Below are 24,915 nucleotides of genomic sequence, written 5' to 3'. Positions count from 1 at the left end.
ATAGTTAACATGCAAATAAGACAAACCTCCAATGTGTGTGAAATGTGTCTTTTTTTTTCCACTTGGGTTTTTAGGTTCAACAGAATCCCTCAATCCTAGACCACAGACCACAATTTCTCCAGCAGACCTTCATGGAATGTGGTATCCTACAGTTCGAAGAACTCTTGTGTGTCTCTCCAAATTGTACAGATGTATAGATGTACGTGTGTAAATTCTTAAGTATTTACTATAAATTGCTTGCCCTTTCATGTGAAATTTAAAAATTTTAAGATCTTGATGTAGTATTTTGTTTGGTATTAAATGAGAATCATGATTTTTAGAGACCAAGGTAAGTTTAAGATAAACCTAATTTAGGGATTCTTTCTTTTCGAAAGATTTTATTTATTAAAGAGAGAAAGCATGAGGCAGGGGGAGGGGCAGAGGAAGAGAGAGAATCAGACTGCTAAACAGGGAGCCCGATGTGGGGCTTGATCCCAGGATTGTGGGATCATGACCCGAGCTGAAGGCAGACACTTATCCAACTGAGCCACCCAGCCACCCCTAATTTAGGAATTCTTAACCTGTTCATTCTGTAGACCCTTGGAATTCACTAGTGGCCTTTGGAGAGTATGAACGCCTTGAAATTATGGGTATAATTGTGTTTGTATGTCTATATTTGTGTCTTTCTTAGGAGAGAGAAGGGATCTGTGATCTATCATAGGGATCTATGATCACATAAAAATTTAAAACTACTGGTTAGTTCATTTATTTTCATTTGTAGGTAAGGAAAAAGACATGCAGAAAGGTTACATGATAATGTCTACTGTCACATGGGTATAATATATATTTAATATTAAATTTATTATTAAGTGCATCTACTTTAATTTAGGTTTTTAAAATAAGGATTATTTATTTTCAAGAGAGCATGTGTGTACCTATGTATTAGTGAGGGGAGAGGCAAAGGGAGAGAGAGAGGAAGAGTATATTTCAAGCAGACTGCACTGAGCCTGACCCAGGGCTTGATCTCATGACCCTGAGATTATGTCCTGAGATGAAGCCAGGAGTCGAGTGCTTAACCAACTAAGCCACCTGGGCACGCCATTATTTTAGTTTTGAACTCTGTTCAAATCAATATTCTTTTTTTTTTTTAAAGATTTCTTTCTTTTTTTTTTTAAGATTTTATTTATTTATTCATGAGAGACAGAGAGAGAGAGAGGAGGGGGCAGAGACATAGGCAGAGGGAGTAGTAGGCTCCATGCAGGGAGCCTGAGGTAGGACTCAATCCCGGGACTCTAGGATCAGGCTCTGGTACTCTAGGATCAGGCTCTGGGCCAAAGGCAGGCGCTAAACCATTGAGCCACCCAGGCGTCCCAAGATTTATATATTTATTTGAGAGAGAGAGAGAGAGAGTTAACATGGAACTGGGGGTGTGGAGAGAAGGACAGAGGGGGGAGAGAAAATCTCCAGCAGATTTCCCACCATGTGCAGACTCCAGCTTGGGCTTGATTTCATGATCCTGATATAATGACCTGAGCTGAAATCAAGAGTCAGAGGAGCTTAACTGACTGAATCAGGCACCTCTAACTCAACATTCTTAACAAGTAGTATTAAGAATCCATGTGTTTCTAACCATGAACTAATTTTAGTTATTTGCTGAAATTAGCAGTACCTTTTCTTTTTCTTTTTTTTTTTTTTCTTTTTTTTTAAGTACTACCTTAAACTCTGTGCATTGATTTAGGTCAGAGTTAGTGTAAACATTCTAGAATGTTTAATGATATGATTATCAATCTTGACAGATTAGAGTTGTCTTTACCTATTTAGTATTAGGAGTTTGCTGCTGAAATAGTTTATACAATTCAATTTTTTAAAAAGTTTTATTTGTTTAAGTAATCTCTACACCCAACATGGGACTTGAACTTATAACCCTGAGATCAAGAATTATATGCTCCTCCAACTGAGCCAGCCAGGTGCCCTTAAAATTCAGTGTTTAATTTAAAATTTGATTGTTACAACTCAAATAGTATGTAAAAGTAAAAAGTGGTTAAATACAAGAGCAATGTAATTAATTGTCAAGATGGTATTATTTTCTTTAGACAGGAGTTCGAAGGGAGTGTTATATCCCCCTGCCAAACGCTCCATATCTTAGAGGCCTAGGGGCAGGCAAGATTGCACAGTTGTTTCATTGGTTCAGTAGAGTGCACAGTACTTAATGTCTATTTTAAGCTACATAGCTATTGGAATTTGTGCTTAGATTTTGTAATTCAACCAGAAAATATCTTTTGGCCTGTTCTGGGACTTTTAGCATGAGGCCAGATCACCTCTACAGTTAGATGTCTTACCTCTTTTGCCCAGCTAATGAGCTGTCTTCCAGAAGGAGGTTTGGACTTTGGCATCTCCTCTTCCCCAGATTCCCCAGTATGTGTACTGAATGATGGTATATGAGGCTGGGATCCAGTAACTTTGTAGAGTAGACCAAGATCTCGAGGGACACATGAGGGTGTATTCCACATAGAACCTGTTACCATGATAGGCCCTGTGAAGCCTTTTAGGTGCTTAACAGGGATTTTAGCCAAACAGTAGGATAGACCTGAGATACCACTCTCCCTGTTTTTATTTTATGTCCGGGGGCCGGCCTAATTTTTTTTTTTTAATCTAGCTTATGTCCAAATCTTATCCCTCTCTACCTTAAGCATTTGAGGCAAGGAAAGCCAAGTCTAGTGAAAAACTCATGAAGACTGAGCAGGGGGAAGGGAAGGTCTTTCTCAGGCAGGGGCAGTGACCTAGCAAAAGGCATCCCTAATCTTTTTTACTGCAGAAGCCTCATGGAAAACACATGAGGGGGAAGCAGTACGAAAAGAGAATAACATCAACTAGAGATCAGGACCCAGGACTGTGGCCTCATAATAAATATCTTGCTCACATTCCTCCATATCGGTTCTCTCTCAGATGGGATGGAAGCAGGGTGGGAAGCAAGGGACTGCAGGCAACTCTGCGCAGACCACCATGTGACACCTCTGGAAGATACAGAAATGGCAGAATTAAATTAAGACTCCTACTTTGCATGCTATTTGTAACCTAATTACTTTGTTTTTACCTAATTATATCTTACAAAAATTTTATTGCTTTCTTTAGCATTTCTGTATTTCGTGCACAGTATCGTATAATTTATATTTACTAGTATTTTATTTGTCAACTTCCCCATCATTGAACATTTATTTGTGTTTTTTTTGCTGTTTTAAATAATGTACTCAAGAGCCACGTGCATGAATTTTATGATACAACAGTGATTGGGTTACATTTTTAGAAGTGGATTTACCGAGGCTTTGTTTTAGAGTTGGTTTTATTGATTTGAAAAGCAGCCTACAACATAAGACTATATTGGAATCAGGGCTCTGTGGGTCAGAACCACATCTACCTTGTTCACCCACCCCTGTGCATCCAACGTTTAGCACAGAGCCTAGCATGAAACAGGTGCTAAGAAAATATTGTTGAAAGATCACAATGAGAGTTTTGAGAGATACAAATTACAAAACTGTGTGTTGGTCTAGATAGGTTGCATGGGAATAGGAAACTCCAGGAGGAATATCGTCAGTAACCTGTTAACCCAGTGGGTGCTGGCAAGCAAGCATCCATTGTTCCGTGTACTCCATTTACAAGTTCTCTTTTTGTGTTGTGAAGCACTTCAGGGTAATGTTTTTCTTTTATTTCACCAGAGGGCAGTGTTCCAAGGATTATCACAGGAAGCCTTGTCTGCCTGCATTCAGTCATTGCTTGGAGCATCAGAGTCCATCAGCAAAAACAAGGTTTGATGAAGTGTTGGTGAAGTCTTGTTACCTATAATAATATTGTGGAATGCAGCATTTGTTTATAGGCACAGAAATTGAAAGCCATTTTTGGCAGTAGGTTTTGTTTGTTTAATATGATTTAATTTTGAGGCCCTTTAAGAGAAGCCAGAACAATTGACTCCTGAACAACACAGGAGTTAGGGGGCACAAATCCCCCCACGAAGTTGACAATCCATGTAGAACTTTTGTTTTCTCCAACACTTAACTGCTGTTGACTGGCAGTCTACTGATAACATAAACAGTCAATTAATACATATTTTTTATGTTATATGTATTATGTACTGTATTCTTAAAGTAAACTAGAGAAGAGAAAATGTTATTAAGAAAGTTGTAGGGTAGAGAAAATACACTTATAATACTGTACTATAAAAAATTCATGTGTACATGGACCAGTGCAGTTCAAACTATGTTGTTCAAGGCTCAATTGTATTTTATTATAGTGCTAACTAAAGACAGCACTATAAAAGAGTGCTTAGCTTTGCTAAAGTGTCAAAAGGGTACTTTGGTTATAAATTTTATAGGGTAAAAGTTTATTATAGCCTTAGCAACTGGGAAGGTAGTAGGCTCCTGTTTCCCTGAAAAGACCAAAACAGTGTTTTCAAGAAAACAGCAATTTTTAATCATCCCTTCAATGATCCCTTCAATGATAGTCGAATGGCCTCACTGGGAGGAACTTAGCCAAGTCAGTTTGGAAGACTGTGGTCCGTGGGTTGTGTGACTAGAAGTAGTTGCCATAACTTTGTGACTTACAGTTTTTAATCAAGAAGTGATTTAGGGCTGAAGTTTGTTCCCAGGGCCTCTTGAGAACTTTGTATAGCATGGTCAAAAGTGTTGGTCATTTAATACTCCTTTAAAATACCTGTCGCCCAAAGGGAGGGAGCTGTGGGAGCTGTTTCCAGGGAAACTTTTTTTGCTGCTTGGAGTATTCTAACCTTGTGAACCCTTCCGGACTTCTAGATTTACAAACTTGATTTTTTACTTCAAGGCTTTAGATAAATTAGTGTAAAACCAAGCAAAAACAAGTGACAAAGGAAACTTCCCACAGAAAAATTTGGGATTCTGTTGCCAGGAAAACTGTACCTATGTTTGTGACCACTGCATTTTCCCAGTCATGGAATGGAAGGTTGAAATGAATTTTCATATGCTGGAAAGAGGAAGGAAAATTAGTTGTAGACAGGCAGATTTAAGTTTTAAAAAGTATTTCTAAATCTGAGCTCTTATATTAATAATATGTGAAATCAGGAAGCATGTCTAATATTAGGCAAATGGGTTAATTGTGGCATACTCCATAGAGTTAGACTATTATATAGCCATTAAATATATTTATCTATTTAAAAAGTTTTTTAAAAATTATTTATTTATTTTTTTTGAGAGAGAGAAACCAAGAATGAGAGAAAAGCACAAGCAGGGGGAGCAGCAGAGGGAGAGGAAGAGGGAGAAGCAGACTCCTTGCTGAGCAGGGAGACTCATAGGTGGGTCCCGACAGGGTGGATGCAAGTGTAGTGACTCTCGGGGTGTACAGTGTCAGTGCTCTGTTCATGACAGGATAATCCAAAAATGGTAATCCCAAATCATTTTTATATTTGGAAGCTCCTTTTGTGTAAATGTGAATATTTCTGATATTCTGGATATTGAAACCACCTTGATCAAATAGTGAGAGCCCTGTTACTTGAAGAGAAACTAGAAAGCCATGAGAGGTCAGAGTCACGCTCCTGTTTTGACCTTTACTTCCTGCTCCCTGCCATGGTTAGGTCACTTCATCTCTTTTGTTTCTGAACTAAGTTAAAATAGATTTGATTTCTTTTTCTAAACGTGTTATTTTGTAACCTTTGTCTGATTTACTTTCTTGGATTGATGAAATAGAGTGAGTGATAGTAAGTTTGCAGCAAGATTTTTCCAGAAAATTCAAACCTGGGTAATATGGGGAAAGTTCATTGTACAACAAAGGAGTATTGGTAGATAGGATAAGGGCCATAAACCTAGGTAGATTAATGTTGATTAGTAACAACACCATGTGTTTTATATGTTTTTATTTAATCTGTGATAATATCCATTTTTCTGTCTTACAATTTAGACTCAGATTGATGGACAACTTTTCTTAATTAAGCACCTTTTGATTCTTCGTGAACAAATTGCTCCATTTCATACTGAATTCACCATTAAGGAAATTTCCCTGGACCTCAAGAAAACTAGAGGTACTTCATTGTCCTAGCTGGCACAGTTGGGTGTGTTTGACCTGTCCAAATGTGTCAGCAAAGGTTATAGGTTTATTTTATGTTCATCTGCAATTTTTTTTGCATGCTGCGCTTGCTAAGCATGTTGCTTGTTCATATTAAGCTGAGCTGTCAACATCCTAATTACATCTGACTTGTTATATTTTCTTTATGAAGGGAACTGTATCTGAGCATCTCACTTTGTGATATAGCATTACTTCTCTTAGACTCTGCCACATATTACCATAACCAGTTAAAAAAATGAAAAATCAGTGTAACAGCTACTTAACAGTGTCAGCTAATTGGGGTGATTTTAAACATTGAGTAGAGTTTGTCAGTTCATGAAAATTCAGGAAGCCAGCTGGGTAAAATGGGAGAGTACTTATCTAAGAGTCTGAAAAGATTTGGGTTCTGTTCCTGGCCCATGATTTCCTGGTTCTTGTGTGATCTTGGATGGGTATATTAGCTTTCCTATCCCAGGTGAAATTAGCAGAATCAACTTGTCATGATAACATCACCAGATTATTGAGATCATTAAGCATGAAAATGTATGTTAAAGTGCTTTATAAACTTTAGGTGCTTAAATAAGCCTATTTGGTATTATTAAATCAGCTGGTTGTTAAGTAAGTAATCATGTGGATAGGGCCTTTGAGTTGTTAATAGACACTGAATCATCTTGGGAAAGATGATTCATCCATCCTGGTGATTTGCCTCTGACTGAATTAACAAGAGGTGATTTCTGAAAGCTTGAACTAGTGGGATGCCTGGCTGGCTCAGTGGTTGAACATCTGCCTTTGGCCCAGGGCATGATCCTAGAGTCCTGGGATCGAGTCCTGCATTGGGCTTCCTACACAGAACCTGCTTCTCCCTCTGCCTGTGTCTCTGCCTCTCTGTTCTCTCATGAATAAATAAATAAAATGTTTAAAAAGAAAAATTAAAGATCAAAATAGCTATTTTCTAAGATGTTGATCTTAAGCAGTTAAGGATATACTATGAATATCCCTAGTTTCCCTTACTTACAAATTTATCTAGACTTTGTCTTAACCATTTCTAAGAGAATTAAGTTCTAATGCCTTAAGTCATTGTTTATATAATGGAACTTCTCTCTTAGGTGTTGGGGAAATTGAGAAAGTAGTCACTCAAATTATTTACTGTACTCTGTTGTTCAGAGGAACTCCAAATATAGCATTTTCAAGGGTAGCCGGTTGCTTGTTCCCTAATGATGTGCTTATAAATAGTGGGCTTGACTTACCTGAGAACCAAAGTGGTTTCATCATGAGTCATATTAGATCAGTTTTACTTTTTATTTTTTCCTAATGTTCTCTCCTTTCCACCACAGAGAATACTTCTTGGTTCTGTTCGAATTTGAATAGTAAGCCTGTGTGTTACTTGTATATTTTGTGATTTTTAAGATTTTTATTTTTAAAAAGATTTTTATTCTTTCATTCATTCATTCATTCATATTCATTTAAAGGGGTGGGTGGGGGTGAGAGAGTGCTTGTGTGCTTGAGCTTGGAGGGAAGAACAGCAGATGAGACAGAAGAGGAGAAGGGAGGGAGAGGGAACTGCAGACTCCCTGAAGAGCTGGATGTGGGCTTGATCTCAATCTTAACCACCCTGAGATCATAACCTGATCTGAAATCAAGAGTCAGACACTCAACTGACTAAGCCACCCAGGCGTTCCTGTGATTTTTTTTTTTTTAAACAGTAGCCAAATTTCCTGGCTTTTTCCTTTATAAAATGCATAATTTTTTTTTTATAGCTGATTCTTCTCAAAGGCTTTTATCCCCCTTCCCAGTCTAGTGGATTTCCTTCTGTCCTTTCAATGTGAGGTGTGGGAATATTGCAGTAGCTTTGAAGTGTGCCAGGAGCTGATATTCCTTAACTTTATTTAAAGTGATGGAACAAAGTAAGGTTGATCTACTTTCTTTCATTTTTTTTTTCTTATTCATAATTTGTTGCTGCTTACTTAGTTCTGGTATAGATCCACTGAAGTGTGAGAAAATGAAATGCCCTAAAATTTTGGCCAATACTGGTTTAAAGTATGTTTTCCCTAAAATATTATAAAGCCTATATAATCCTACCATATGCTGATTTGATTCTATTTAATCTCAGACAGTCTTTGAGGTTATCTTGTAGAAAAGACAGTAGAAACAAAGCTTTACTCTTAATACTGAATCTGATAGATCTTTTTCAGTAAGATTAGGGTCAAGGCAGTAAGTACTGTTGTGGTGTGTACTTGTAGAAACCACAGAGTTGGAAGTATTTCATGCTTTGCTTCTCCAGCGTGGCAAAGCAAAGAAATGGTCTTTTCTATCACTTAAGAATACTTGCTCTCTTTACTTTTAAACCTCTAACCTCTCATGACTAACATTATATCTTATTGCATTTGAACATCAATGAGACCTCAGTTAGTACCTTGTATAGATTCTAGTTAGTCTGGAGGTTAAGGGGTAAATATGTCCTTTTGGTGTTTTCTTTCTGGCTGACACATTAGTTTATTCACTCTACTTCAAATGAATAAATTTCTGTGCCAGCTAGGATCTTAACAAATGAAGCTGGGTAAGTATATGAATTTTTTAAAAAATAACCTATTTAGCAGCATAAAAGTAAAGCAGGGAAGTTTTAAGGCATCAATTACCATTTATCATTTTTCTTTTTTTCTGTAAATGAATAATTGAGATTAATAGTCATTGTGAAAGTGACTTGTAGGAAAAAACTATGTGTAGATACTAGAGCCATGGTTGGCATTAATCTCATCCTCTTCCATTCATGGAGGTGAATTGGAATTGAGACGACTCTTGCTTTGTGGTAACAGATAAACTAGTGTATGTTAACACACTGAAACAGTAACTTGGCCTTTCTGCTAAAATTGTACATATTCACTGGATGAGTTATTTTGTTTCACAGATGCTGCATTTAAAATCCTGAACCCTATGACTGTTCCGAGATTTTTTAGGCTGAATAGCAACAATGCCTTGATAGAGTTCTTGTTGGAGGTGAGAAGGAGTCTGTTTTATTGGTGGTGGGAGATAAATGGCATTCTTTACATGTCTGGTAATTTCTAGACACGTAAAAACAGGAGGAAATTGTCATCTTCTTTTTAAGGGTACTCCTGAGATAAGAGAACATTATCTTGACTCTAAAAAAGATGTAGACCGTCATCTGAAATCGGCCTGTGAGCAGTTTATTCAGCAACAGACCAAGCTGTTTGTAGAGCAGCTGGAGGAGTTCATGACAAAGGTATAGACCTTGGTGCATATTGGGTAAAGTAATTTTGACTTCTTCCTTAGATTTCCTTTTGAATTACCCTCTTGTGAAAACTCTGGCAGGATACAGTAAATAGCCAATTCCATCTAGGAGATCACTGTGTTTCCTATAATGGAAGCTTTTTGGTTTGGACTTTTAGATAAGCTTGCACAGTTTTCAGTTTTGTTTTTTTTTTTTTCAGTTTTCAGTTTTTAAGAGAAAAAGTGCATATATTGTCTACTAGCTAAAATCCATCCAACTGGCTAATGCCAGTAATGAAAAAAAATCAGGTCATGGCTATTTTGACTTTACTGTTTCAACCTTATTTTTTATTTTTATTTTTTTTTTAATACTTAAGTACTGTTACTGAGGACTTCATAAAAATGTCTAAAAAGTCTTGAAATTAAAAAAAAAAAGTCTTGACATTAACTTTCATTTATTAAGCCTCTACTGTCCAGACTTGTATTAGAGTACATTATAAAAAGAATAAAAATATGACAGCCCTTTCTCTCAAATTTACTTACCTAATTCTTAACTGGAAAGACAAGTTGTATCTCTGAAATGCCCGGGAGACCGTGAAGCAAATTGTTAGTAATTTTTTGCTGGGGTCATCAAGACTAATATGCCTGAAGCCTATGATATTTGTTCAAAAGACAGAAGACATTTGTTTTTAAAAATAGTAATAAATGCTGAAAAACCAAATATAGAAATATTAAAGCAGTCAAACTGTTTTATCATTGGCATATATCACTTGTTTACTGGGTTTTAGTCCATTCATATCAAGTATTTGGAGTATGTATTCTTTCCCTTGCCACGTAATTTAAAAGGAGAGTGGTAGATTTCTTCCTGGGTTTTGATTTTTTTAAAAAATGGCACAAGTATGTTGATACTCTGTGATTTACAGATACATCCATTACAGTTTTTACTGAAATTGTCCTTAAGGGAAACCAGTCTGTAGATTGTATTATGTATTTTGGGGAGAGCATCCACATTAATCCTGCTGGGAAATACTGTAGATGAGTATTCTGCAATAGCAGAGCAACAGAATGAATCTTCTGACATAAGCAAGTAGATTATAATGAAATCTAGGATTAAAGGGTTTTTCTGGAAAATGTCTGTGGAAGTCAGGAGAGTGAAAATTCACTGATGCAGCTGTCTAAGTAGTATAAGTTTGGTAAATCTGGTATAACTCTGTAATTGTACATTTTGGAAGGTTCTGAACATTATGAACAGTTTTAAAAAATCAGAGGTATACTAGAAAACATACATTCCAAGTCTGAATTCATAATGGTTCTCCGTGGACATGTTACACATCGATAGCAGAGACTTCTGTATAGCTGTTCTCGCATCTCTTTTTGTACATTCCTCACTGAGGGGTTGGAGAGGGAAAGGCCCCTGCCTCTTGACATCATTGAGAAGTCAGTCTCATCCTCGGTGCTTAGTCTGCGTTGCCCAGGGTCAGAGCATTCACTGATGTCTCATTTTCTTTTTTCTTTTCTTTTCTTTTTTTAAATATGGAACGCTTCATGAATTTGCATGTCATCCTTGTGCAGGGGCCATGCTAATCTTCTCTGTATCGTTCCAATTTTAGTATATGTGCTGCCGAAGCAAGCACTCATTTTCTTTTTTCAATCTTGGTCCCTCACTGGTCTTCAGAGTCCAGTCAATATATTTTGCAGATAGTACAGCTGAGAGGACTGAGCATCCCTTTACGTTATCTTATTCCACATTCAAGTCCCTTCCCCCATCCTTTTGGAGTAGAATGAGTCAGAGACAAAGATACACACGCATGCACAGAGCATGCAGCATAAGCACTAGAGTTCACACAGATATATGTGATCGTTTAAGACATTGCTTCTTAGAATTTGTGGACCAGACATTTTTCACTTTTTATCTGGTGGCTGTCACTAGTATTCTGAATAGCAGACATAGAATAAATGATTTTAAAACTTTAAAATGATTTTCTTTAAAGGTAAATCTGCAAGTGCAGAATCTTGTGCCTCTTTTATTATAGTTGGCATCTTAGAAGGCAGCCCATGATTGTACCTTGATAAATGATTGCAAGAGAAGCAGCATTCATTGGTACAGAAAGGGAACAGTATTTCATCTTCAATTTGGGTGTATGCTTGTAGGTCTCAGTATTTTACCATTTGGATGTAAGCCTCATCAACAAATGTTCTCAGCTGAGAACAGTTCGGGCTGATTTTTTAAATAGATGTGGGTTTGCATAATAAAACAAACTATGAGTGAGGGGAACATTCTTAGGCTGTCTGAAGACTTGTTTTTGAGCAGAAAGCTAGGGGTGTGATTCTGGTCCCCTTTTACCTGCTGTAAATTGGCCTTTTTGGTTGTGTAGCTCGTTCCTTGACTCTCCTATTGAGATGCTTTGTTTTCATTAATTCTCATTACATCCCTGGCACCTAGAGTAAGTAAAACCTCTTCATTTCACAGATTGAGAAACAAAAGTTTTACAGAGTGATTCAGTATACTTAAGACAGTCATTTCTACAAACTCTTAATCTGACTGGTGTGAACATCCTTCCTGATTTTTTTCGGTACAGTTCATGAGGTTTCTTGAGAAAAATAAAATAAATTCTAGAAGAACATACATTGTCTATTGTCCTATTTCCTGCTCCTTGAAAGATAACCTTTTCTCTAAGTATTTGAGTAACCCTAAGGAGTATATAATACTGTTTTAAGTGTTAGGGGTAGAAGTTCATATGAAAATAATTTGGGTCAAATATCTTGTGTTAAACTCAAAAACTATTGATACTTTTTATTGTTTTAGAATTTCATTATACTGAACATTGCTTGAAGCAAACCCTTAAGTAGGGGTCAGACTAATCATGGGTAGGGTAGAAAGAGCAGTGAGGAAGGCTCAGCCCTGGCCCCCCTTTGGCCACCTGCTGAGTGAAAAGGTGGCAAAGTAGATTCTCCAAGCCTTGATTTTCTAATCTCTGTAGCAGAGAGAGAGAGCTACTGTATCCCTCTTCCCAGCTTAATATGAAGACCAAAAGAAGATCATATATGTGATGGTACTTTAAATGCTGCAGAAATGTTGTAGGAAAATATGACAAATTTGAAGTGCAGGTTTGGCTTTAGCAAAAAATCTGAATGAAAACATTTTAAAGGAAGTACCTTTCAAGTTGATAACTAAGCTAAAGTGTTTCCCCATGTTAGGACCAGTTAGCTTATGCTGAAGACTCAGGCTTGTATTTAACAATATTCATTTTTTTCCAAGTAATTTACTAAAGTATTGGAGGTTTATTTATTCTGGGAGAGGGGGGCAGATGGAGAAGGAAAGAATCTTCAAGCAGGCTTCATGCACCAGCGTGGAACCCAACACATGACTCGATTTCACAACTCTGATGTGACCTGAGCTGAAAATCAAGAGTCGAATGCTTAACTAGCTGACCCACCCAGGTGCCCTGCCCTGCAAGTTTATTCTTAATATTTCCTCTGAAGTATTAGTTTCCTCTAGCAACACTATAAATTTAAATTTTTTCTTGATTGTAAGACATGTAATAGAATTTGACCTATAAATTTAATTTTTGTTCTCACAGACTTATAACCTAATGGGAAATCATGGATAGAAAATATGTAACATTATGACGTGTACTACAGTGTTACCATGAGACAGTGGGGCTTTGTTCATTTCATAGGGTTTTTGAGAAAGATAGGGCTAATTGGGGAAAACTTTTGAAGTAAATTCTCCTTGCAGTTTAACTTAAAGGTAAGTATATTACCTAGGTGGTAAATAGAGATGGATATAGAAGTTTTTCTTGGTTTTTAATATAAAAATAATGTAAAATAAAATAATCATAATAATATAAAAATAAGCCTAAACCTATAGCATATATGTCATTATGAAATTGGCCAGATTGTGGAACAATCAGTGGAATAATAGGCAACCATTACTAATAAAATGTAACTGTTGGACACTGAACAATGTCCAGAAATTAGAGTTAAGTGGGGAAAAAAGATGTCAAAGCACAGTGTTCCTATTTTTGGAAATGTAGACATATGTTTATATATTTATGTTGGAAAAGATTTCAGATAACATATACTATACACAAACATGTTTTTCTTTTAGCGTTGTCTAATCTATAATCATACATATGATTTGTTTTTAAAAGTTGCATCTCACTATAAAAAGTAAAGATACAGAGAAGGATAGACAGTAGGAAAGGGGTGATTTTATATACATGGCAGCAAAAGTCTATAAGGAGTGGAAGTTTGGATCTGACTTAACATTGTATTTTGTCTGTGCCAACTTCTGCCTAAATATTTTTCTGGCCACCTTTAATCAAAAGTGTTGGTTCTCAAATTTTTCTAATGAGATTATCTAGTGAGGCCAAGGTCACAGCCTGGACCTTTGGCACCTAACAGTCCATTTAAAAAAATGTTTTATGCAGTTTCTGTCCTTCACCTTCCCCAACTATACCTTAGCCCCACCACAATTTGCTATCTTAAGAGCAAGCTTGTCCAAGCAGCCGGATGTACTTTTTGGGTTTCCTTCTCTGTAGTGATGGCTGAGGATAGAAAGGGAGATGAATAAAAGATAGGCATCCAAGCCTGCCTTAGACTAATTGGTCAAGTATGTCTTTTGATGCTATTTGAAAATCTTGTTTTCATAACATTCTCTCTGTCTGTGATATAATGAAAAGAATCTCTAGATATGAAAAGGAGATTTTATCCTGCTGGTGTGACATTTTTCTAACAGCATACAATAATAATTTAATGTTGAAATAATAGTCCACTTAAAAAGAGCCCTGTTCCGTGTTCTTATTTCCCTAGGTCCTCAGTTTGTCTTCTTTCTCTAAAATGTTTCAGACTGAATCAGGACATTGGTGGTGGGTTTTTTTTCTTTTTTTTGCAAGACAGCATATGCCCTGAAATCATGAAAGAACTTTTGCTAAAATATGTTATTAGCTGGAAGGATTGTGAGTTATGCATTTTTTTTAGGATTGCATATTTGACTGTCATCATGTTTTAATAGGTTCAGATGGTGTTGTGTATCCTTGGAAAGCTGTGAAATAAGAAGAAACGTTTTTCTTTTTGTCTCATCTACCAGGTTTCGGCATTAAAGACGATGGCCAGTCAGGGTGGACCCAAGTATACCCTTTCACAGCAGCCTTGGGCACAGCCAGGTAGTCAACATTTTACTATTTGGGATTTCTTTTTTTAGAATGTTGATTAAGTTTTATTTATATAGTCTTTGACAGCTTGGAGTTGGTTTCCTACTTCTACTGTGGTTTGTGTTGAAGCAAGATGCAGTTTGGAGCTGACAGGTCTTAATGGGCCAGCACTACTTGCATTTCAAAAAGCAGTCCGAGGAAAGATGAATTAAAAGAAAAATACACAGGGTTAAAAATAAAACGTGGCTTAGATGGAAACACTTTGATTCTGCACACCTGCTTTTCATTGTGTTAGAGCTTTGATGAAATTGTAGTCTGAAATTATGGAGGGAATGCTATTGTTCTCAAGTGTTAAAGAATGTTGGGTCATTATTTTGTTTTACCTTTTGTGCAAGTTACATCTTCTGTTAACATTTTTAGAATGTTCGGAAAAACATTATAAAAATTGTGGTGTCAGTTGGGAGTTTGGAAGCAGTATCATTGTCTGATTGGCAGATATGCTTGAGATGTTCCCAATCTTACTCTTTCCTAAATGTAAATTTTTTTGTGCCAGAGGGTCGGGTCTTGCCTTGCCTTGCCTTTTCTTTTCTTTTCTTTTCTTTTCTTTTCTTTTCTTTTCTTTTCTTTTCTTTTCTTTTCTTTTCTTTTCTTTTCTTTCTTTCTTTCTTTCTTTCTTTCTTTCTTTCTTTCTTTCTTTCTTTCTTTCTTTCTTTCTGCCTTTAGCATTAGACCTTGGACATTTAGGGTCATAACTCTGTGGGTCACTCTTGGTTCATTTTTGGCATTTTAAATTACCATTAAACCAGAATTAATAATTTTGGAAGATTTGGAAGTATTTCTGGCTCTTCCCTTGCCCATATCATGATAGAGACCCTTTGAAACCAAAAAGGGCAAAATTATGGTAGAAGAATTGTGTTTTAATTATGGATAGGCTGTATCCAAGTTGGTATTGGTAGGGCAGCTTTTTGCTGACAGAGAGATCCAAATACAGGTTTAGCATCCATAAAAAATTGTCCAGAGGCACCTAATCTAGTGTTAGGTTTTTATATGATTGGTTTTCCATGTTGAAAGAATCTATTGTTTTGTTAGGTATTTATTTCTTTTGAGAAAAAGAATTGAGGTCATTCTAAAATTTTTGGCTGTTATTAATGGCTCAGGTTAATTTGAAGTTGAACTAGAACTGAGAACCTGAAAGAGTAGCTGTGCATCTCCTCTCATAGGAGGATTTGTAAATGTCCAGAATTACTGGTTGTATTTGAATGGAAGATAGGATTTTATTTCAAAAATTTGTAATATGAACTTTGATGATGTCAGATAGGTTTACATTGATTTGCTTTATTGCAAATAGACTTTGTGACAGCTTTAGGCCTTTTGTTTACCTGTGATGGAGACAGTAAATGTTTTACTGTCTTCATTATTTTAAATTTTTGTGTCACATGTGAGATTGAAATCTTCATCATCTTACCAAGGACAGAGATCATACCTGATGCAGTAGTACATTCTCTCAGAAGACAAAATAATATTCTTTTATTGATAACACTGGAAATTCTTTTTTTTTTTAAACATTTTATTTATTTATTTGAGATGGAGAGGGCAGGAGCAGGGGGAGGGGCAGAGAGAAAAGCAGACTCCCCGTTGAGCAGGGTTCCTGATGCTGGCTCAATCCCAGGACCCTGATATTATGATCTGAGCTGAAGGCAGATACTTTAACTGACTGAACCACCCAAGCAGCCCTGGAAATTCTTTTTGAAATTTATTTCCTTAATTAATTAATTAATTTTTAGAGAGCATGCAAGCATGGGTGTGGGGAAGGGCAGAGGGGAGAGGGAGAGAGAGACTCTTGAGCAGGCTCTGTGCAGAGCCCCACACAGGGCTTGATCTCATGACCCTGAGATCATGACCTGAGCCAAAAATCGGATGCCTAACCAACTGAGCCACCCAGATGCCCCAACAGTGTAAATTATAATCATAGTTAGCTGTGGTAGTAGTAGCCAGTTCTTTTTTTTTTTTTTTTTTCTCCTTAATTTAATTTATTTATTTGAGAGAGAGAGAGCCCACTCCTGGGGGGAAGAGCAGAGGGAGAAGGAGAAGCAGGCTCCCTGTAGGGGCTCGAGCCCCGGAACTCCAGGATCCTGACCTGAGGCCAAAGGCAGCAGGTGCTTAACTGACATAGCCACCCAGGTGCCCCTAGTAGCCACCTGTTCTGACCTTTCACAGTCAGGAGCAGACTTGTCATTCCATAACTCAGCACAATACCAGGAAAGCATTCTGACCACCTCTGGATTAATTAGGACTTTGACTCAAGATTTCAGTCACTTGTAGGGCTATTTAGAAATAGGAGGTGATTTTACTTTTGAATGTTTATATAAATGAAACTCTTGGGTGCAATCAGTCTTTCTTAAAATAGGTAGAAACCAACAAACAGGCATAGCTGTACTTAATACAGCTAAGCCCAGGGGCTTGACGCATAATTAATATACTTTTCTTTCTTCTGTGGAAAGATCCTCTTTCCACACTCAAAACAGGGACTGTCATTTTTTCAGATGGCATCCTACTGGAGTCCCCAGTGTTAGGTGTATTATACTCTATGGCATTATTAGCACAGTCACTAGTAAAGCAGGAGTAGATGGAGGGCAGCTGACAACGGGACAGATTGCAGTGGGGCTTGCTGTTTTGTCATTAACCCATTTCCTGTCTTTCTGAGGGCCGAGGTCTTGGCAAATAGAGCAGTGGCACTTCAGTTTACTTAGTTCTTGCATCTTCTGGTCCATGTAGCCTCATGGAGCTGTGGAGTTGCTTTTTCTTCATCTGTAGTACAAGAAGCCCATGCTGAAATGTCAGGGATGTTTGGGTCTTTAGTGTGTAGGAGCATCGAGAACAATCTAGGGGACTTGTCTAGGGCCCTAGAAACCCAAGGTGATTGGTTCATGCCATCTTGATCAGGTTCCTGGGGATCATTTCATGATTATAAACTCAAAGGAGATTGAGTCGTAAATTAGGGTGCCAAATTGTTAATGTACTCTGAGAAATATACCTTTATGAAGAGCCTTTAGAGGGCTCCTCTGTTCACTAGGCTTCACACCCAGCATTTGGTTATCAAGAGCTCTGAAAATTGATTTGGGGATTTTTCAAGTATGTTAGTGAGGATAGAACCAGAGCCCATGGAATTAAGTGCCCTAAGGGAACTTCCATTTATTTTATGAAAAATAATTCCTGGATTGTTTGTTCTTTCTTCTTGAGAGCCTTGATACTTTCTTATCCTACTCTACCATAGCCCTTCTAAATTAAAAAAAATGTTTTTAGGGCAGCCCAGGTGGCTCAGCAGTTTAGCATTGCCTTCGGCCCAGGGCATAATCCTGGAGACCCAGGATTGAGTCCCACGTTGGGCTCCCTGCATGGAGCCTGCTTCTCCCTCTGCCTGTGTCTCTGCCTCTCTCTCTCTCTCTCTCTGTCTCTTGTGGATAAATAAATAAAATCTTAAAACAAAATGTTTTTAATACGGCATAAAATTTGAGCTTTGAAGAAGTATAAGATGAAAAGTAATTCTATTTTCCAGCTCCAAACCAGTCCTCTCAAAGGTAGCCACTATTAATAGTCTCTTTTCCACAGTCATTCCACATATGTACTAGCCTATATGGACTTTAAAAATATTGTACAAATAAAATTATACCATATGCCTTGCTTTTTTTTTTAAATTCTGCCTTTTTTCTTTTTTACTTATTCTGTGTCTTGGAGCTCTTTCTGTACTGGCATATCCAGCTTTATGCATTCTATTTAATGATGCATGGAATGCATCACTCTAGCATAATTTCTTTAATAATTCTGTTAATAGATAAAGTATTTTTTAGTTCTTTTTCCCATCCATTCTTTAATGTCCCTGTACACATGGATCTTAGTATTTTCTGAGTATATCCATAGATACATTTCTAGTAGTGGTAGTATTAAGTGACAGAATATATGTGCATTTTCAGTTTGCTAGACATTGCTGAATATCCCTCCAGAGAGGCTAAACCAGTTTACACTCCCGGGAGCAGTGGATGAGAAGGTTGTTTCTGCACACCCTTACCAAATGTGGATCTTCACAGTCTTAGTTATTTTTCCCAATCCTAAAATACCTCAGTTATTTTAATATACATTTCTTTAATTATGAGTGATCTTTAAAATTATTAACCAGTCTTTTTCTTCATAGCTTTCTAGGTGGTTTCCTCTTTTAAATGACCTCATAAAGGTCACTACTCTTTTCCATTGTACTTCTTTTCAGACACTATACTTGGGCTACATAATTATTTCAGTTAACAGTTTTCTGGAATTCTGTATCTTTTCTAATAATACAGTATAAGAATGTAACAGATGGGGGTACCTGGGTGGCTCAGTCAGTTGAGTGATTCTTGGTTTCAGCTCAGGTCCTGAGATGGAGCCCTGCTTCAAACCCCGTGCTCAAGCGTGGAGTCTGCTTGTCCCTCTCTCTCCCCCCCTCTGCTGCTCCTCTCACTCATGCTCTCTCAAATAACTGAATGAAATCTTTAAAAAAAAAAAAAAAAGACTAACAGATGTATTTTTAGATATCATTAAATATGTGTGGATGTTTTCAGAATGATCTTACAAGACAAGAGAGCATCTCTTGCTGTGAGTGAAAAAGCTCATTCATAATAAAATGATTCTTACTAGTATCTGCAAATCATTTTTTATTTTGTCTTCACTGTTCTCTAAATTCCAAAGGCACCATAATATAGCCCCTGTGAGTGTCCTGAAGGGTGTTGGAGTTTTTTGCTGCCCTAGCCTTTGGGAGTAGAATTTTGTATACAGTAGATAATGAAAGTTTATAGGGCTTGTGGTTAAACTTGATCAATAGGAAAAGTGAAAGAAAATTTGGGGAGAAATAGAGTCCTTTCTTCTGCCATTTTTTCTCTTCCTTTATTCCCCTTTGAATGAAAACGGAAGTGTTTCTTTTTGTTTGTAACACTAATGAGGTTAATTCTTTTCAGCAAAGGTCAGTGACCTTGTAACAAGTGTCTACAAGACAATAAAAGCAAAGCTGCCTCTGACTTTGAGAAGTATGTCGTTGTACCTATCCAATAAAGACACAGAGTTCATCTTGTTTAAACCCGTTAGGGTGAGTATTTTGATATTTTATTTGAATGTTAGCCAGTCTCTTTAAGTTTTCTTGCCTTGTCTACCATTTTCCTCTTCCTGAAGGCATTTAAAAGTGTTGGCATGCTATTCTAGTAAAGTGGATTGGTGATCACTGTAATTCTTGAAAAGCTTACAAAGCCAGCAACTGCCTGATTGTATCTCCCCCACCCCAATCACTATCCTTTGTCATAAATTATTGTCTTACCTTTGGCAACAAGGTAATTTTGGCCTTAAAGTACAAAATAGTAAATAAGTACGTACGTCTCTAGACCCTATCATTGAATGTGGCCCAGTACTTGAGAAAGCAGCATTTCAGGAATTATGCTTCATTTTCCTGGTGAGTAGTGGAAATAAATGACTTGCAGTGGTCACCGAGGGATTAAATGTCAGAGCAAATTTAGTGCTTATAACTTCCAGCTCTGTGTTGAGCTCACATCTTTACTGAAGGCATTGGTTGATTTTTAAAGTATGTTTTATGTGTCTGGGAACTTTATTATCTTTTGTGTAAGGAATTGCTGCTGAAGGCTCTTATTATTCTCTGGGGGAACAAGGCTTACTAGAGTTTAGTTTTTCCAGGAAATATTATCTGGTAAGTCTTAGTCGGGTTGTGCTAGCATGTGAATTATTAAGTGCAAATTACATGTCTTTGGTAATCCAATGAAAGATACATTTCTTCCACTTGTTTGGCAAATATTAAGATTTAACATTCTTAGAGAGGCAAACCAAGAACAGACTCTCAACTATGAGAATAAACTAATAGTTACCAGAGGGGTGATGAGTAGGGGAAATGGGTGAAATAGGTGATGGGATTAAGGAGTATACTGGTTGTGATGAGCATGGGGTAATGTATGGAAGTGCTAAATTGCTATATTTTATACCTGAAACTAATATAACACTGTTAACTAACTGGAATTTAAATGAAAATTAAAAAAGAAAAGATTTAACATTCTTTTTTTTTAATAAATTAATTTTTTATTGGTGTTCAATTTACCAACATACAGAATAACACCCAGTGCTCATCCCATCAAGTGTCCCCCTCAGTGCCCGTCACCCATTCACCCCCACCCCCCGCCCTCCTCCCCTTCCACCACCCCTAGTTCATTTCCCAGAGTTAGGAGTCTTTATGTTCTGTCTCCCTTTCTGATATTTCCCACACATTTCTTCTCCCTTCCCTTATATTCCCTTTCACTATTATTTATATTCCCCAAATGAATGAGAATATACACTGTTTGTCCTTCTAAGATTTAACATTCTTAATGCTTCATGTTTAAGAAAATCTGTATTTCATATGTGCTCATATGTTTCTGGTGACTCATTTAATGACATTGCCTCTTCTTCTTTCTAAGAATAATATTCAGCAAGTCTTCCAGAAGTTCCATGTTTTGTTAAAGGAAGAGTTTAGCCCTGAAGATGTCCAGATCATTGCTTGTCCTTCTATGGAACAGGTAAATCCCATCATCTAAAGATCCTATTACTTTTATTATTCCCTCTTGGTTATTTTACTTGAGTAGGTAATGTCTTTGAGAAATCATGTATTTATTTTAATTTAAAAAATTGTACTTGGGCAGCCTGGGTGGCTCAGCGGTTTAGTGCTGCCTTCGGCCCAGGGCATGATCCTGGAGACCCAGGATCAAGTCCCATGTCAGGCTACCTGCATGGAGTGTGCTTCTCCCTCTGCACCCCCCCCCTTCTCTCTCTCATGAATAAGTAAATAAAATCTTTAAAAAAAAAAATTGTACATTATTTTATTCTGATGAGCAAGAATTCAGACTTTGAATTGCTCTCTTTTAGTGATGACACTATAATTTTTAATTGCTTTTTAATCTTTTCTGCTATTGAAAATTGCTGTGTTTAACATGCATGAACTGTTTGTGAAAGATTCAAATAATGGTATTTAGGTTGCTGAATTATTTGCAGTATGCATGATAAGAGGCCCACATTTCACATGAAAAAAAGTTAACTTTAGCGATTCAATGTTAGAAGTATTTGTTTTTTCTCTTCTTAAATTTAAAGAACTGAATACAGAGCTCAACCTGTGTTTACTGTCATTCATGTATTCAGTTCAGCCAGCAAGTTTTTATTGAGTCCGTGTTATCTATTAGGAGTAGGCTGGTGCTATGGAGGGTATTTTATTTCCAGTTTTAAGTTTGGTATAGCTTAGGAGTTTTATATATGTAAGGACTAGAGGGTGTAGGAGAGAGTGGTAAGTTGTGGGGGCCTAGTCAGAGTTGGTGGAGAGCTTGGGGAAGGAAGGGACTGGAGGCAGTGAGTGTGGGTGAGTCTTTTGGGAGTTTTACCACATTGGGAGAGAAAAGGTATAGCTGGAGGGGAGATAGGGTCTTTTTTTTTTTTTTTTTAATTGAGATAGAACTCATGCAATAAAACTCATCCTTTTAGAGTGGACAGTCTGTGGGTTTTTAGTATATTCACTAAGTTGTGTAATATCACTGCTAAGTCCAGAATATTTTCATATTTCCCCCCAGAAGAAACCTCATACCCATTAGCAGATTCCCCATTCCTCCATCTTCTATAATTTATTTTTTTGTTTCTATGGATTTGCTTCTTCTGGACATTTCATTAAACAAAATCATACAATACATGGCCTTTTATGACTGGCTTCTTTCTCTTATCAGAATGTTTTAAGGCTCTTCCATGTTGTAGCATGTATTAGAACTTTATTCTTTTTTATGGCTTTATGTAGTCCTTTGTATGGATAGATGGGTCAGGATGTGTCTGTGGTTCCAGGATTATAGTTAAAATTCTTTTTTTTTTTTTTTTAAAGATTTTATTTATTCATGAGAGACACAGAGAGGCAGATATAGGCAGAGGGAGATGCAGGCTCCATGCAGGTGGGAAGCCGTATGTGGGATTTGATTCCAGAACTCTGGGATTATGCCCTGAGCCAAAGGCAGACGCTCCACCGCTGAGCTACCCAGGCGTCCCTAAAATTCTTTTTTAGTAAGTAATTTGGAGTAATCATATTCTGTGTGATTATACCACTAACTTGATACCTAGTTAGGTTTGTTTTCAGTACTTAGAGATTTTTTTGCCACCATTTTGATTTAATTTTGTTTTCTTATATAAAATATTAACATGGTTCCCAAGTCAGAATTCTAGAAAAAGGTAGAATTGGAGGCATCTTGCTTCCCTTTCAGCCCCCTCCAGCCTTTTCCTTCTTTTGCTCTATAAATAACTCTTGCTTTTATTTGTTACTGGATTATCTTTTTCCATTTTTTTTTCTTCCTTTAAAGATAAGGGAAAATGCATGTTCTATATTCATGAGGAGTTTTTAGAGAGGGAAAAATTGATGCTGGAACAATGTCCTTGAATAGCAAAGGGGGGGATGGAATCTCAGGAACAGTTGGGGAGTGGAGCCTTTGTTTAGGTGCACGGGGGTGGGGGTATTCAGTTGCAAAGGAAAGAAAGTCAGTGTGTGGGCACACGTGGGGAGATGGTGGACATGATAGGGCCTCATGGAAGTTCTCATCTGATTGCTTCGTGCCTGTGAGTGAAACAGGAAGCAGAGTCACCACTAAAAGGGAGGAGGTGCTAAAGATTTGGGGAGAAAGGCTCAGTTGAGTTCAGTGGTTATGAATCCAAGAGATACCAGTCAGCATGGTTGTTTGTTTTTCTTCCAGTTACAGTCAGTTGCAGGCGTGTAGATGAGAGTAGTCAGGTGGGGCTTGCCAAGAACATGCAGGGTTTCTGGGCTCCTGCCGACTACTGCCAGCAACATACGTGTTTTAGTATATGTGTATATATTTGTAAATTAAAAGTTTGACAGTAATCAATCACATTATGTACAACCCAAATTGCTTTGCTCTTCTTTTCCCTATTCATTTGATAGGGAAACCACTACATTGGGTTACAGGAACCATTGGGTTATAGGGAACCACTACATTGTTCTCATGAATGTACCAGTGGATTACAGCCTATGATTCGAGAAACACTGATAGACCATCATTCTGTGCCTTGATCCCCTTTCAGAACCATCTTTTCCAGATAATAATGATAGCTGATTTTTTTTTTTTAGAGAGCAAGCAGGGGGAGGGGCAGAGTGAGAGAGAGAGAATCTTTTTTTCCCCCCAAGATTTTTACTTGAGAGAACGAGAGAGAAAAAGCAGCGGGGGAGGGGCAGAAGGAGAGGGAGAAGGAGAATCTCAAGCAGACTCCCTGTTGAGTGCGGAGCCTGACAACAGTGTTCAGTCTCATGACCCTGAGATTATGACTTGAGCCAAAATCAAAGAGTCAGACATTTAACAAACTAAGCACCCCAGTACATGGTATTATTGACTGCTGCCTGCTGCCAAGCACTGTTCTAAGGATCTGACATGTATTATCTTATTTAATCTTCCCTTGAAAATATTTGCCCCTTTTAATTGATGAAGTAGCCATGGCCCTGAAAGTTTAAGTAAGTTGGTTGAGTTCCTCACAGGGTAGGAACCAGAGCCTTGTCTTCTGATCTTGTACATCATTGCTAAAGGGAACCCTTTCTCTCCCATTTTAAATTTCCCTGGAGGGGCACCTGGCTGGCTCGGTTGGCGGAGCCTGTAACTTTTGGTCTTGGGGTTGTGAGTTTAAGCCTTACGTTGGACATAGAGCTTGCCTAAAAAAAAAAAAAAAAAAAAATTTCCCTAGAAATTGAATGTTTATGACCCATTTTCTTAAGATCCAATATATGCCAGTACAGATTTTTTTGGTAACTTAATTTTGTTATAATTTTAAACTTACAGGAAAAATGCAAGAATGGTAATAAGGAACTTTACCCAGTTGTTTACACCTTACTCATTCACTCTTATCATTATTATCTTTTCCTTCTCCTCTCCCACCACCATTTTTAAAGCAATTTGAGAGGAAGTTGGGAGACACTGTGCTCCTTTACCTGGATATAGTTCCGTGTACTTCCCAAGAACAAGGAATTCTTTGACCCTACCTCCCGCCCCATGGTGATCATAATAGGAAATCTAACATTGATGCTATGGTCTAGGTCATGTTCAGATTTCCTTGAGTGTCGTGATAATGTCCTTTAAAAAAAAAAAAAAAGATTTCTTCATTCATGAGAGACACAGGCAGAGGGAGAAGCAGGCTCCCCACAGGAGCCCAATGTGGGACTCGATCCTAGATCCCGGGATCATGACCTGAGCCAAAGGCAACCGCCTAACCGCTGAGCCACCCAGGCGTCCTGATAATGTCCTTTACAGATACTTCTCTCCAGGTCCAGCATCCAGGCCACGTGTTGCTTTCAGGTCTCACTTTTCTTTAGTTTCTTTTAACCCAGAGCAGCTCTGTAGGCTTTTTGGCTTTCTTGACCTTGACAGGCCAGTTATTTTGTAGAATGCCCTATAATTTGGTGTTGTCT

General features: G+C 37.5%; 1 protein-coding gene and 1 non-coding gene across 4 annotated transcripts in view; one reads left to right on the top strand and one right to left on the bottom strand.

Moving 5' to 3' along the window:
• Positions 1-24,915, top strand: part of COG3 (component of oligomeric golgi complex 3) — a 67,678-nt gene that overhangs the window by 40,060 nt on the left and 2,703 nt on the right. For all 3 annotated transcript variants that reach the window (XM_025478255.3, XM_049099515.1, XM_035704566.2), the window contains 8 exons: positions 75-199; positions 3,693-3,782; positions 5,899-6,019; positions 8,948-9,036; positions 9,146-9,280; positions 14,360-14,435; positions 19,409-19,536; positions 20,903-21,001. In XM_025478255.3, coding sequence (XP_025334040.1) covers positions 75-199; positions 3,693-3,782; positions 5,899-6,019; positions 8,948-9,036; positions 9,146-9,280; positions 14,360-14,435; positions 19,409-19,536; positions 20,903-21,001 — 863 coding nt within the window. The remainder of the gene's footprint in view (positions 1-74; positions 200-3,692; positions 3,783-5,898; positions 6,020-8,947; positions 9,037-9,145; positions 9,281-14,359; positions 14,436-19,408; positions 19,537-20,902; positions 21,002-24,915) is intronic.
• LOC112678956 (U6 spliceosomal RNA) lies at positions 10,795-10,901 on the bottom strand. The gene has a single exon (XR_003148025.1). It is a non-coding gene; the product is annotated as a U6 spliceosomal RNA (small nuclear RNA).

Source organism: Canis lupus, chromosome 22, assembly GCF_003254725.2.
Source record: "Canis lupus dingo isolate Sandy chromosome 22, ASM325472v2, whole genome shotgun sequence".
NCBI lineage: Eukaryota > Metazoa > Chordata > Mammalia > Carnivora > Canidae > Canis > Canis lupus.
The sequence above is the reverse complement of the archived record's forward strand: the minus strand, read 5'-3'. Positions and strand labels throughout refer to the sequence as shown.